This window comes from Lissotriton helveticus, chromosome 3_1 (genome assembly GCF_964261635.1).
Source record: "Lissotriton helveticus chromosome 3_1, aLisHel1.1, whole genome shotgun sequence".
Classification (NCBI taxonomy): Eukaryota; Metazoa; Chordata; class Amphibia; order Caudata; family Salamandridae; genus Lissotriton; species Lissotriton helveticus.
This window is the reverse complement of record NC_136061.1, coordinates 973,993,573-974,006,570: the sequence shown is the minus strand read 5'-3', so window position 1 is coordinate 974,006,570 and position 12,998 is coordinate 973,993,573. Positions and strand designations below refer to the sequence as shown.

The 12,998-nt window shown below is 45.2% G+C and overlaps 1 protein-coding gene across 8 annotated transcripts in view; it reads left to right on the top strand.

Moving 5' to 3' along the window:
• HDAC4 (histone deacetylase 4) overlaps positions 1-12,784 on the top strand; it is a 1,367,213-nt gene extending 1,354,429 nt beyond the window's left edge. For all 8 annotated transcript variants that reach the window (XM_078681413.1, XM_078681410.1, XM_078681417.1 and 5 more), the window contains one exon: positions 9,065-12,784. In XM_078681413.1, coding sequence (XP_078537539.1) covers positions 9,065-9,116 — 52 coding nt within the window. In that variant the 3' untranslated portion in view covers positions 9,117-12,784. The remainder of the gene's footprint in view (positions 1-9,064) is intronic.
• The last annotated feature ends 214 nt before the right edge of the window (positions 12,785-12,998 follow it).

Below are 12,998 nucleotides of genomic sequence, written 5' to 3'. Positions count from 1 at the left end.
GGACGGGGAGTACCCTTGCATGACATCTGTCAGGCAGCTGCATGGGCCTCGCTGCACACATTTACCAAGCATTACTACCTGGACAGCCAAGTCCGGAGAGACTGCTTCTATGGCCGTTCTGTTCTCCTGGACTTTCTGGTGTGATCTTGGTTCGCAGACCCACCACCGGGGTTGTTATTGCTGGGGTATCTATTCTAAGGTAGGAATCTATCACTACGATATATCTGTAAGAAACATTAGTAGTGATAGATTCCTTACCACTCCACCCATCCTCCCCGTTCTGCGAACTGATTTCTAGGGTTAAGGTCATCCATTTCAGGGCCCTAGTTTCAAGGCACCAGTGGTCAGAATCTTGCATGGCTCTGCGTTCCTGGTGCGGAAAGTCGTGTACAGAACTGACGTCAGCACGCGAGGGCGGTGTCTAAGTAGCTGCTGCGACGTCATCTCGGCGACCACGATGCCAACGACGGACGCCGAGCCACACGACACCACCTTTTGACGCGCAGGGGTACTGCTGACGAAAACTTTCCAGACCCAGTCTGACGCCTGGGGGTAATTCTAAGGTAAGGAATCTATCACTACTAATGTTTCTTACAGATATATTGTTACCAAAGGTAAGTAACTTGTGCATTAAGTTACCTTCAATAGCACCCGTATCTAATCTCCAATTCAGCGCCACCCTCCCACCTCCTCTATTCTGTGGAATGATCTCCTTTTTCCATCCAAAAAGGTCACAATTTAGGAATTTGCACACTGGTCCTCCAATCCTCTGGTGGGCCCCGTGTCTGAGGGTGTGGGCAAGATTCTGAAAGAAACTTTTAGCGTGCCTAGGAAGGCGCTTATATACGGCTCTGTTTGTCACTTCTGGAATCGAGCAAAGTCTGAGCAGAGCCGAACTGCACCACCTACCAGCATGCGGGAGCACTGCCTTTTGAGTTTCCAGATCTGGTCTGGCACCTGGGGATATTCACAAAGTGAGGAATCTGCAGTTCGATAAATAAGAGTGTCCACCAGAAAAAGCAATACTGAAGATAAGAAAACAAGTTACTTACCTGTAACTTCAGTTATCCAGTATTGGTATCTTTCATAGATTCACATGCCTGAATCATTCCCCGTCGTAAAGGCGGGAGTCCCACGGTAAATAAAAAAGCAGTGCCAAAGCACTTTGTAGCAGTAGTAGTAGTAGGCCCTAGAACTAGGCCTGAGGCCTATATTATAGTAGCCTATCTACATCATTATGTCAAAAAAACCAAAGTCTTTGCTCCAACCAATCAGCTCACAGCACCCTCTAGAACCCTCTCTGCAGAGCCAGTTCTCCTCAGATTTTCGTAGCACAAGTGGGAAAAAGTATCCCAAAATTAGAGAACTGCCTCTCCGGGGAGGAGTGTGGGTGCATGTGAATCTATGAAAGATACCAATACTGGATAACTGAAGTTACAGTTAAGTAACTTGTTTTCTTATCCAGTATTGGGGTATCTTTCATAGATTCACATGCCTGAATCAGAATAGCAAGCAGTAAAACCAGACAAAGTCGGTTGCGGATGGTGGGAGACTTACTGTTTTGCACCCCCATGAATGTACCGCTAACAACCAACAATTGCTCAGAGATTGGTCTATTAACAACCTTATTGAAAAAACCAACATAGAAATAATGCAATTTCCTACAGGAAATGGAACATTAGTAGCATATTAACTTACTGTATGACAACATATGTCTGCATATTACAACAACAAATTGAACTTTATGTACTTTAAGAAGAAACCAATGTTTGTACCTGAATGTATTCCTATGGAAACAGGTGGCGTAACACAGCTTGGCCCACTGCCGCATCATTCTGATTTGCTGATTATAGGCAGTAGTGTCTTGTAAACGTGTGGACATTCTTCCATGTCGCAGCACGGCAAATGTTCTCAGGCGTCACTCCTGCAAACAAAGCTGCAGACGCTGCCACAGCTCTTGTGGAATGAGATCGAACAGACCTTGTCAATGGTCGGTTAGCCTTAATGTGACAGAACTGGATGGCAGAGGCTATCCATCTGGAAATTTTAGCTTTTGTGACCGCTTTACCCAATGTAGTCTGGCCATAAACCACAAACAGTTGATCTGATTTTCTTACAGTCTTGGTTCTCTGGAGGTAAAACTTTAAGCATCTCTTGATGTCTAAAGAATGTAATGTTCTCTCCACTGGGGTTGACGGATTTGGAAAGAAAACCCTCAGCTTGACTGGCTCATTTAGATGAAATTGAGAAGGCACCTTTGGTATGAATGTTGGATTCGTCTGCAAAGTGACATAGTCTTGGGAAAAATGCATAAAGGGTTCTTTTATAGTGAATGCCTGAATTTCTCCCACTCTTCTGGCGGAAGTTAGGGCTAACAACAAAGCAACCTTCCATGTCAAGAATTTTAGGTCAGCTTTATGAATGGGTTCGAACGGGTGCTTCATCAGCTGTGAGAGAACTGTATTGAGCTCCCATTCTGGTGGTGAAGGCTTTACTGGAGGATAAGCCCGGAAAAGACCCCTCATGAATTGCTTAATGAGCAGAGCGATTGAGTGTCAGCCATCTTCCTGTATCTGGATAAAGCCGCTAAGTGGACCTTTATTGAAGAAAAAGAAAGACCTGATTGCGCAAAATGCAATAAATAGGGTAGTATTTTTTCTGCTGGCGCCTTTATAGGATGTAAATTGTTTGAGATGCACCAAGCACAGAAGCGCTTCCATTTGAGACGATAAGTTTTTAATGTACTCTGGGCTCTTGCTTTCTTTAGAATGTCTCGGCAGTCCTGAGGAATTTGCAGATGCTGAAATTCTAGGAAATTAGGAGCCATGCATGCAATTTCAGCGACTGAGGGTCCGGGTGCAGAATCTGGCCCTCGTTGCGTGATAGTAACGTTGGGGTTACCAACAGCTTGATCGGTGGTTCCTGTGAGAGAAGCATGAGCTCCTGAAACGAATACTGGCGAGGCCACCTGGGAGCAATCAGCAGAAGGCGGCAACTCTCCAATTTCATCTTGCGCACCCCTCGTGGAATCAAAGGGATCGGAGGAAAGGCGTAGGCATAACTCCCTGACCATCGCATGGACAGGGCATTCCCCCTTGATCCCGGTTGAGGGTACCTGCTGGTGAAGTACTGGCATTTCTTGTTCTGTTGGGTTGCAAACAAATCCAACATTGGTTTGCCCCATCTCTGAAACACCTTGCTCAATTGGTTGTTGTTCAGTTCCCACTCATGGCAATCTGACGAGGATCTGCTCAGTTTGTCTGCTAAGGTGTTGTACAGACCCCTGACGTGTTCTGCCTTGAGAGTTATGTTGTGAATCGTCAACCATTGCCATAACTCTTGGGCTTCCCTGGACAATGTTGCCGACCTCGTTCCCCCTTGCTTGTTTATATAAAACATGCTGGTGGTGTTGTCCGTTCTGACCAGAACTGAGGATCCTGCGATCCTGGGGAGAAATGCTTGAAGAGAAAGAAATATGGCTTTCAACTCTAGACTGTTGATATGGCATTTTCTCTGCTGTTGAGACCATTTTCCTTTCACCTGTAAGTCCTGGAGTCGACCTCCCCAGCCCTCCATGGATGCATCTGTCGTCAGAACGAAATCCGGAGGAGCTTGCAAGAAAGTGAGCCCCTGTTCCACATTGCTCAGTCTTGTCCAACATTGAAGGGCATGCACCATCCTGTCGGTGACTGTGATGATGTCCTCGAAAGAGCCTGTCGCTTGTCGCCATTGAAGATGTAGTTCCTCCTGTAAGGGTCGCATCTTTGGACGTGCTAATGGAATGAGGTTGATGGCCGAAGAGCACATCCCCAGAAGTGATGCAAACAGGCGAACTGAAAGTGACTTTTTTCCTGACAGTTTTGTTGCCAAGGCTTGTAATCGGAGTTGTCTCTCTCGAGATAAGAATGCCTTGCATTCTACTGTGTCTAGACAAGCTCCTAGGAACAACAGGTTCTGTTTCGGAATCAATTGAGATTTGCTCTTGTTGATTGTAAGGCCTAGCGATGCGAAGAGATTGCGGCATATCGTAATGTCGGATTTTACTTTGGCCTTCGATGGACCTTTGACTAGCCAGTCGTCCAAATACGGGAAGACCTGCACCTTTGCTGATCGAAGAGCCAGACACTTCGTGAAAATCCTTGGGGCCGACTTGAGGCCAAATGGGAGGACCTTGAACTGATAATGGGCGCCAGCCACAGTGAAACGGAGGTATTTTCGATGTTTTGGGTGAATTGGGATGTGGAAGTATGCATCTTCCATGTCCAAGGAAGCCATGTAATCTCCCTCGTTGAGGCAGTTGAGAATGTCTGAGAGAGTGACCATTCGGAATCCCTGCTTCTTGAGATATCTGTTCAGATTGCGCAGGTCTAGGATCGGTCGCCATTCCCCTGATTTCTTTTTTATGAGGAAAAAACGGGAATAGAAACCTGTCCTTCTCTGATGGATTGGGACCTTCTCTACAGCGTTCTTGAGAAGCATTGCTTGAACCTCCTTGATCAGTAAGTGAAGACGAGGGGGAGGGGGACCCCTGGGCAGAGTTGTTGGAGGTTTGGTGATGAACTCCAGGGTGTGACCATGTTGGACTAGGTCCAGCACCCACTGATCTGTTGTTATCTGATGCCATTGGTGTTGGAAGGCAGATATCTTCGTGCCCACGGGAAAATAAGGGATTTAAGGTGGCGCCCAATTGATCTCACGGTTTCTTGTGATTTTCTCGCCCCTGATTGTTTGTGCGCCTTCTTCCTCCTTGGCGAGAGAAACCAGCCGATCCAGACTGGCGATACGAAGACTGATAGTTCTGGCGGTATTGCTGTTGATATTGCCTGCCTTGTTGATAATAATTGCCTCTGGACGAATAGCCGCGTCCTCTCGCTCCTCTGAACGATCCTCTCTTGTACTGCAATAACCCCAGCGATTTTGCAGTATCCGTATCTGTTTTAATTGCTTGGAGAGCTTCGTCTACATGTTTCCCAAAAAGGGACTCTCCATCATAAGCCATGTCCAGCACTTTCAATTGGACTTCTGGACGAAAGGTAGTGGCCTTCAACCACCCTTGACGTCTCAACACAGCCGCTCCTGCCAACTGTCTGAAATTTGTGTTTGCAATATCTAATGCGCAGTCGATGGACTCCGCAGCTGCGCGCTCTCTTTCCATTAATATTTTTCGTGCTTCCTGTCTCTTATCTTCTGGAATGAGCTCCATGAAGGCAGCCATTTCTGACCACATTTGGCGATCATGGCGCCCTATAATAGCCAAAGAATTTGCCGCTCTGATGGAAGCCGCAGCCATTGTGGAAAACTTTTTCCCAATAAGGTCTAAACGTCGCCCCTCTTTATCAGGTGGTGTTGAAATAGGGGTAGCCGGATTCTTCGACCTTTGTTGTGCAGCCTTAGAGATCACCGAATCCGGACGCGGATGACCAATAAAGCACGCTGGACTAGTGAGCGGGGCACGGTATTTCTTATCAAATCTTGGCAACACAGCAGGCACCAAAGCGGGGTTTTTCATTACTTTGAGCCCCTCTTTCCAAATATATTCAATAATAGGAATGGCTCGAGATACTTTCCTGGTTTCTTCCTTAAAATTATGAAGAAAACACTCCGTTTGCTCCACAGTTACCGGGAGTTTAAATCTGGTTGCTGCTCTCTGCATCAGATTGTGAAAGCCACCCACATCCTCAGGTGGAGAATCTGAAGGCTGAGGAGTCGGAGGGGATGGCATGGGAATAACATAATCATCCCACGGGTCTGATGAAGGTATGTTAGGCAACTCTCCTTCCTCTACCTCATCTTCTGAGGACGTGTCCGGGGCTTGTGGAGGCAACTCATGTTGTGTAGGTTCCACAACTGGAGAAAGCGGTGGAACTTGAGGTGGAGGAATAGAAGTAGTAGGCTGTGGCATATGTGGCGGAAAGCGTTGTTTGTAATCTGCCAGCATATCCTGTAAATCCTGAATCAGGATAGGTGGTAAATGGGTGACTTCTGAGACTTTAGGCCGCCTCTGATGTTCTACAGAATGAGGCACTAAAATGTCCTCCTGATAATAATGTTCAGTAGAAGTGTCATCTTCATCATCATCTTGACACTTGATGACAAGCTCAGATGGGTGACGCGCCACACCAAAAGCTCCTTCATTATCATCATCCTCAAAATCATCTTCTTCGTCATCCGAGTAGGATTCCAGAAGATGAGAGGGCATAAGTGGCGACATGTAAGAACCTTGTTGACTCTTGTAAGAGACGAGTTGAAAGTTCTTCATTGAAACTGGTGTACAAAAAACCTGATTCCCAGCCATCGGCTTCACTAAAGCTGAATCCATCATCTTTGACGGCACCGGTGACAAAGGTGCAGCTGTCTGCTGAAAAGATGTCGTCGTCGACGGGATTATCGTCGACGATGTCGACGACGAAGGCCACGTCGTCGATGGAATTGCCGTCGACGGACTCGACGTCGACGGGAACGTCGTCGATGGACCTACCGTCGACGGGACAATCGTCGACGGGCTGGTCGTCGACGGAACAGCTGTCGACGGGCTCCTCGTCGATGGGACAGCCGTCGACGGTTTCATCGTCGATACTTTCTTCGTCGACGAGACGGTCGTCGACGGTGGCGTCGATGACTTCGTCGACGAGCTCTTTTTAGACGACGAAGGCTTCGTTGACGCTGATGTCTTTGTCGACGAGTCGTCTACGAGAGTTCTTTTGGCCACAATACAAATCTTTGTAGACACAATAGGCAAAGTGATAGATGTAGTGGAGATCATAGCCGTAGAAAAGGAAGTTGAAGTAGAAACAGTAGTCACTGGTGAGGAGATAGAAGAGCTCTTACGCACGGTTTTAATAGAGGAATCGTTGGTGGCTGAGGCTCCAGAGACAGCATGTGGGGATCTCTGTGAAGAGCCTGAAGTAGAGTGGGAGGTTTTCGCCTGTTTTCTCCCCTCACTTCTCTTATCCTCCTGTGACCTTGACCTCTTACTAGAAGTAGAGGCTTTGTCATCATCATCCGTGGAAGAGGATTTTAGCCACAAAAGGACTCTGGCCTCCCTATCCCTTAAGGTCTTAGAAGGGAAGGTGCGGCAGATCTTACAATTTTTTGCCTCATGTTTGGGATAAAGGCAATAAATACAGTCCTTGTGCTGCTCATCCACATGGACCCTTTTCTTCTCGCAGGTTCTGCAAGGTCTAAACAAGGCCTTCTTGTCAGACATCCTGAAGCTCTTAGGAAAAAACTGAGTCAAGACTCAGGGAGACTCCCTTCCACACAACGTGCGGTGAAAATCTGAGGAGTACTACCTCTGCAGAGAGGGTTCTAGAGGGTGCTGTGAGCTGATTGGTTGGAGCAAAGACTTTGGTCTATTTGACATAATGATGTAGATAGGCTACTATAATGTAGGCCTCAGGCCTAGTTCTAGGCCCTACTACTACTACAAAGTGCTTTGGCACTGCTTTTTTATTTACCGTGGGACTCCCGCCTTGACGACGGGGAATGATTCGGGCATGTGAATCTTTGAAAGATACCCCAATACTGGATAAGTAACTTGTTCTTTCAGCCCCCCAAAAAAGAGTGCTGGTGACCCCCACATGCAATCACTGGCTCAAATTAAGCTCCGATTACCCCTCTCTTCCACTCAATATCTTTCTCTATTTCAACCTGCTCTTTCTACCACACCTCTCTACTTCTCTTTATACCTCTCTCCCTGTCCACCTCTTTCTGTCTTGCCCTTTCTCCATCTTTCCTGTCTCTCTACCCTCACCTCTTTTCTCTTCATCTCTGTCAGCTCTTCAACTCCCACTCTGTACCTTCCTCATTGCATTATTATACTTTACCTAACATGTCTTTCGTTACCTCTTTAAATTCCCCCCTCTTTCTGACTACTTTCTACCTTATATCTCTGTCACTGTTTCAGACTATTACCTGTCACCTCTTTCTACCTTCACTCTCTGCACCTAACCCCTCAGTGTATCCCACCCCTCTTCCTTTGTCTGCATTTCCTTCTCACAGTTTAGCTCTCTTCCTTACACTAAATCCTTATATATGCCTCGACTTACCTTTCTCTATCTGCAACTTTCTGTTTCCGTCTTTTTTTCTAGTTACTTTACCTTTCTGTATTTACCTTGCATTTTTCCACACCTCACCTATCTCGGCCTGCATTCTATCTCAACTTTACCTCTTTTTCTATACCATTCCGTACATTTCTGTGCTGCTTATGTGTCCTGCCTTCTACCATTTCTTTTACTCAGCAAAGTTAGAGGTTCCGGTCTAGCCAGAGAAGTATACACATAGAAGAAGGGAGGAAGGAGAAGTCTGGGAAAGATTTTTATGGAAAAATTGTCATCCACTTGAATTTCGGAACTACAACTAACATTGCTTTGGGCGGAAATTCAGTCAGAGCAATCAATCACCAATGGCTGCAAATAATTCTAAACATGTCTTCCATCACTGTTGATTTTTCACTGTTGCAGTGGGAATTTAGTTGGGAAAGGATATTTATTTGTGACTATGAATATATTTCAAATAGAGCAAAATTTCAATACTTCACAATTGTCTTATTTTATTATTATGCACTAGTCTGCCAAACATCCACCAAGTCAGCCTAATCATGTGTTTACTGGAGTAGTGAGAACACGCTGCTTTGACACTAAATTCCGCGTACAATTGTGGTGTTGCAAGACCAAGCAAATCTAAATCCAAGTGCAAACACAAATGGGTTTACACACACTTGTTCAAGCTTTCTTTTGGTGCTATCTGCCAGGCGATGCTGGACAGCTTGAGGTTTCGGCTGTTTTTTTGTACCCATGTTTCTGAAAGTGTAATATACAAGTCGCTGTGATTATGCATCGTGAGACCTTGAAGTAGCTGAAACAGGGTCATAAATGCAAAGTTGTTCAAACAGGAGGCCCCACAACTCGCCTTTGCTTGGGGTACCAAACATGTTTAAGAGTGCACTGAATGCTTACTGAAGGAAAAGAGTTGATTTGTTTTGCATTGTGAGGCTTGCCTTTTAATTCACGGTCTCTATCTTTATTTCTCTTTTCTCTTTTATCCACTGACTGCTGCTGGGAAGAAATGTGCACAGAAACGAGGAGGAGCCAATGGAAGAGGGGGCTCCCCTGTAGCAACTGTCCATGGATGGAGCTCTGCTTGATCCACCTACATCTTGAAGGGTTCTGCCCAGAAGATTTCTCCTCTTACTCCTGTGTTCAGTCACACGGTGTTCGTCCAGAATACAGAGCGACAACTGGGTGTACAAATATTACAAACAACAAATTCAGACAAGTCCATGTATACAACATATACATATTTCAGAGAGGAAGAGAGAAAGGTTGCTGTGCTGGCGAGGAACACGCACGCAGCCCGTCCGAGACTGTCCTTGAAGCCATGTCTGTCCCGTGGCGGAGCAGGAAGCTGAGAAGGGGCGAAGTCGGGAGGAGCATTGGGCACACTTGCCAAACTTTACAATAAAAAAAGAACCTGAAACACTCACAGGTTTATAAAACGGTGCTTACGGTTCGAGAATCCGCGAGATAAATACACTGTTTCAAAAGCACTCGGTTCAGTCTGTCGTAGTTCGTATTGTTTTTTTCCTCCACGTTTCTGCGAAGTCGAACCAACAACACTCTCAGAGTCCGAACACTGTGCTGCCGGCTGCCTGGGCGCAGGCTGGCGAGACGCGCAGGAGGACATTGTACATTTGTATTTCGTATTGACTTTGAAGGAAGGAAACGCCGCAGGTGGTGCCCCGGCAAGCGCTGTGCCCGGTGGATGGCTGTGCCTTGTCTGCGCGTTGAATGGATTGCCTCATTTTTTGGATACATTTCTCCCTTTTTGCAATGTTTGAGGAACGACGCCTTAACACAAAATGCAGAGAAAGACACGATCGAAGTAAACATGAACTAACTTGGGGAGGGATTGTGGGATTGTTCGGACCGTTGTCCTGTGAGATTTCCCAGACCTGGACTAGCATGCTGAGATGCCGTAGGGTGGGCGGCACAAAGGTCCTTCTCCTACCCACGTTTGCGTTAACATTATCTTCCTTTTTTATTCCTTTTACATTTTCTGACTCTGGTAGATTGCCATGGAGGTGGAGTTGCTCGTGCTGTCCGGCTTTTGATTCAGCCCCATCTCCAGGCGATGCCGCAAGGAAGCCTTCATCTTGTGGATGGCTGGCTGTGGGGCCCACGAGCAGAGGTTGCATTTTATTATATACAGCATGAGGTCCTACTTTAATGTTTTATGTGTATGAATACATTCTGTATTCCAAACACTACTCCCTGTTCAGGCATGGGACTCTTGTGACATTTTTTTTGGTATATTTGTGATGCATCTATAGCTAATAGTAAAAAAAAGGACAAAAAACACAACCACCCCGTTCCGAACAGGGGCCTCTGTAATATTCATAATGGGTACAGGGCCCAGAGGATTGCTCGGATCTCTTAAATACCTAGACTGGTTTCTCGGGGGATGCAGTCACAGCAGTTTGCCTGCTTGTTTCAAACCACTTTTTTCCAGATGTTCAGTCTTTCTGAAAGCCAAGACCATGGCTGCTGGCAGCTGCCGGAAACATTGTTCTTTGAAGTCGATCTTTTCATTTGATTTTGTTTTGTTTTGATTTGGAGGCTTTTTAACCACAAACTTGATTTTTTTTTACAGCAGGATACCCATGTGTTTGCTGGGGTCTGTTTTATAGTGATGTAATTTTGAGAATGCTAGCGACTTGCTGTTTTAGAGGCGAGTTTTCCATTTTAGCTGTTTTTTTCCTTTTCTAAGTACTGTCGAAATCTTGCATTCCCTCAGCCTGCCTTTGATTTTCCTCCCATTCATTCCCACCTGCACAACTTTTCTTACCACTTTTAATTTGATACCAATGCGAGTAATTGTTTGGTACACCAATACGCACGGCAACATCAGCAGGCATAGTCTGTGACTTTGGTGTCTAGGCAAATCTCATGCACTAAATTCAGAAAGCAGGCCATTCAGCTGGGGTTAGGGCATGCCTCATCAGGTGATGTGAACGCTTCTTTTCATTCTCACCACATATTGTGACAGACCTCGTCTGCTCACAATGATTAAGAAATGGTATCTATACGAATGGCGGTCACCCCCTTGAGTTCAAAGTGTGGTCATGTGTAGATTGTTTCACTGGTGGCTGCATAACACAACAGACTGGGAAGAGATTAATAAGCCCATTGCCACCAATAGTGGACGACTTCTGTGCCACGTGTGATTCATCTGGTTGGCAGTGCCTGCAACAGGTACTGTGTGCTAGCCGGTGATCACATTGGGGAAGTTTTCAACAGGTAGCTTGCCATCTTGTGTGATATCAACCCTTTTGTATATAGTCTACTTTTCCGATTGCTGTCCCTGTGGAAGGACATGGCGTAATTGCCCTGTCCACACAGTTCTCTCATTGCCCATATATTGTATCCTTACCGTAAGTTAAAGGTTTTATTGCACAGCCTTTATATTTTTGTATTTTTGGTCTGTTTTGTACACGCATTTAGGGGACATGAACACTAAGGACTGCTTCCATACGCTTGTCTCGATCTGGTCCCTTACAATGCATTTAATGTTCTTTTTATTCACAAAAATCGAGAGGAAGATGTGCTAAACTGAAAGTCCCTGGGATCACTGCTTTTTTTGTCCTTGTTGTCTTGCTGCCATCTGCTGCTTTGTCCAGCATGCTTGACGTTTCTTGCTGACATTTTTCAAACAATGTACCAGATCCAGATGTACTTTTGGGGTAGCAGATGTTAACAGCTAGTCTGCGGAGTTTCCAGGTCAATAGCGGTTGCTGGGCATCCTAACGGGCCAAGGTTTTGCTACCTCTACCTGTAGCTCTATCTAGTTGCATACCATCATATTGAAAGTAATTCAGTTAATGGCACATTGGGTTCGCATCACTCCCCTCTGCTTCATGAGGTGTTTTATAGGGAGAATTTTATTAGTGATATTTTCTCTGGTACAAATGACGGATCTTCTCATAGTGTTAAAGTGGACTGTTCTAGTATGACAATTAGGGTAAAGGTTGAATCTTAGTTTTCTATACTATTTGGTGCACTGTGGTTTTCTTCAATTGCTTCCTCTCTGCTCAATAGGGTAAACTCAGTTGGTTGTAGAAAAAGCATAACCTGAGGATTACCTACCATTCCAATGTCTCTTCACACAGTCTTCACCTAAATCCAAAAGGGTGGACACTTAAAATAGAGTGGTGGCCACGCTTAAACTGTAAAAAGTTATTAATGCTGACTTTATTGGCAGTGTCATAAGAGAGCATCCTAAAGACCTAGTGCCTTCCATCAGTGTTATTGTTATTCTAGGTGGAAAATTCTAGGTTTACACGTTGACATGAATCTGCATATGTGCTTAAATACTAGCACTAGAAAGCAACACTTGAGGGAGTTGGAGCTACAGTATGAGGAACTCTCAGGATAGGTGAAATCCACCGTTTACACTGTGACCTAAACCAGAATTACTGCTTATTGTTAATTAATCTGGTATTTTTTGTTTTAATTTGTTTATAGCAGTTGCAATGAGTGACACTACTTCAAGTAGCAACAAGTTTGCAATGCCTTTATACATGGAGTGTAATAGACCTTATATTCGTTACGTTTGAAATGGTGCTTTTGCCTTTGTTATAATTCCTAGACCCTGAAGTCACCCAGCATCGCACCAAAAAAGGCGCATTGATGTGAGAAAATTTGAAAGCCACTCAATTTCTTGCCCTAAAAAGAGTTCTATAGACCGAGTTATAGTGCCCTGGTAATGGTTATCATTCCACAAAGTCATTCTTCAAGCATGGCTATAAAGGAATCTAATAAATACAACAACACTTACGCGGTAGTAATGTACAAGGGAACGCACCTCAAGTAAGTCTATAATCAGATTGGGTAATCAAATAATGTTTTCTGTTTCGTAATTTACAAAGAACAGAACGGCAATTGATTGTGGTGCCACTCAGGATAAAAATGCACCTTACTACCTAGATGCCTGGCTACACA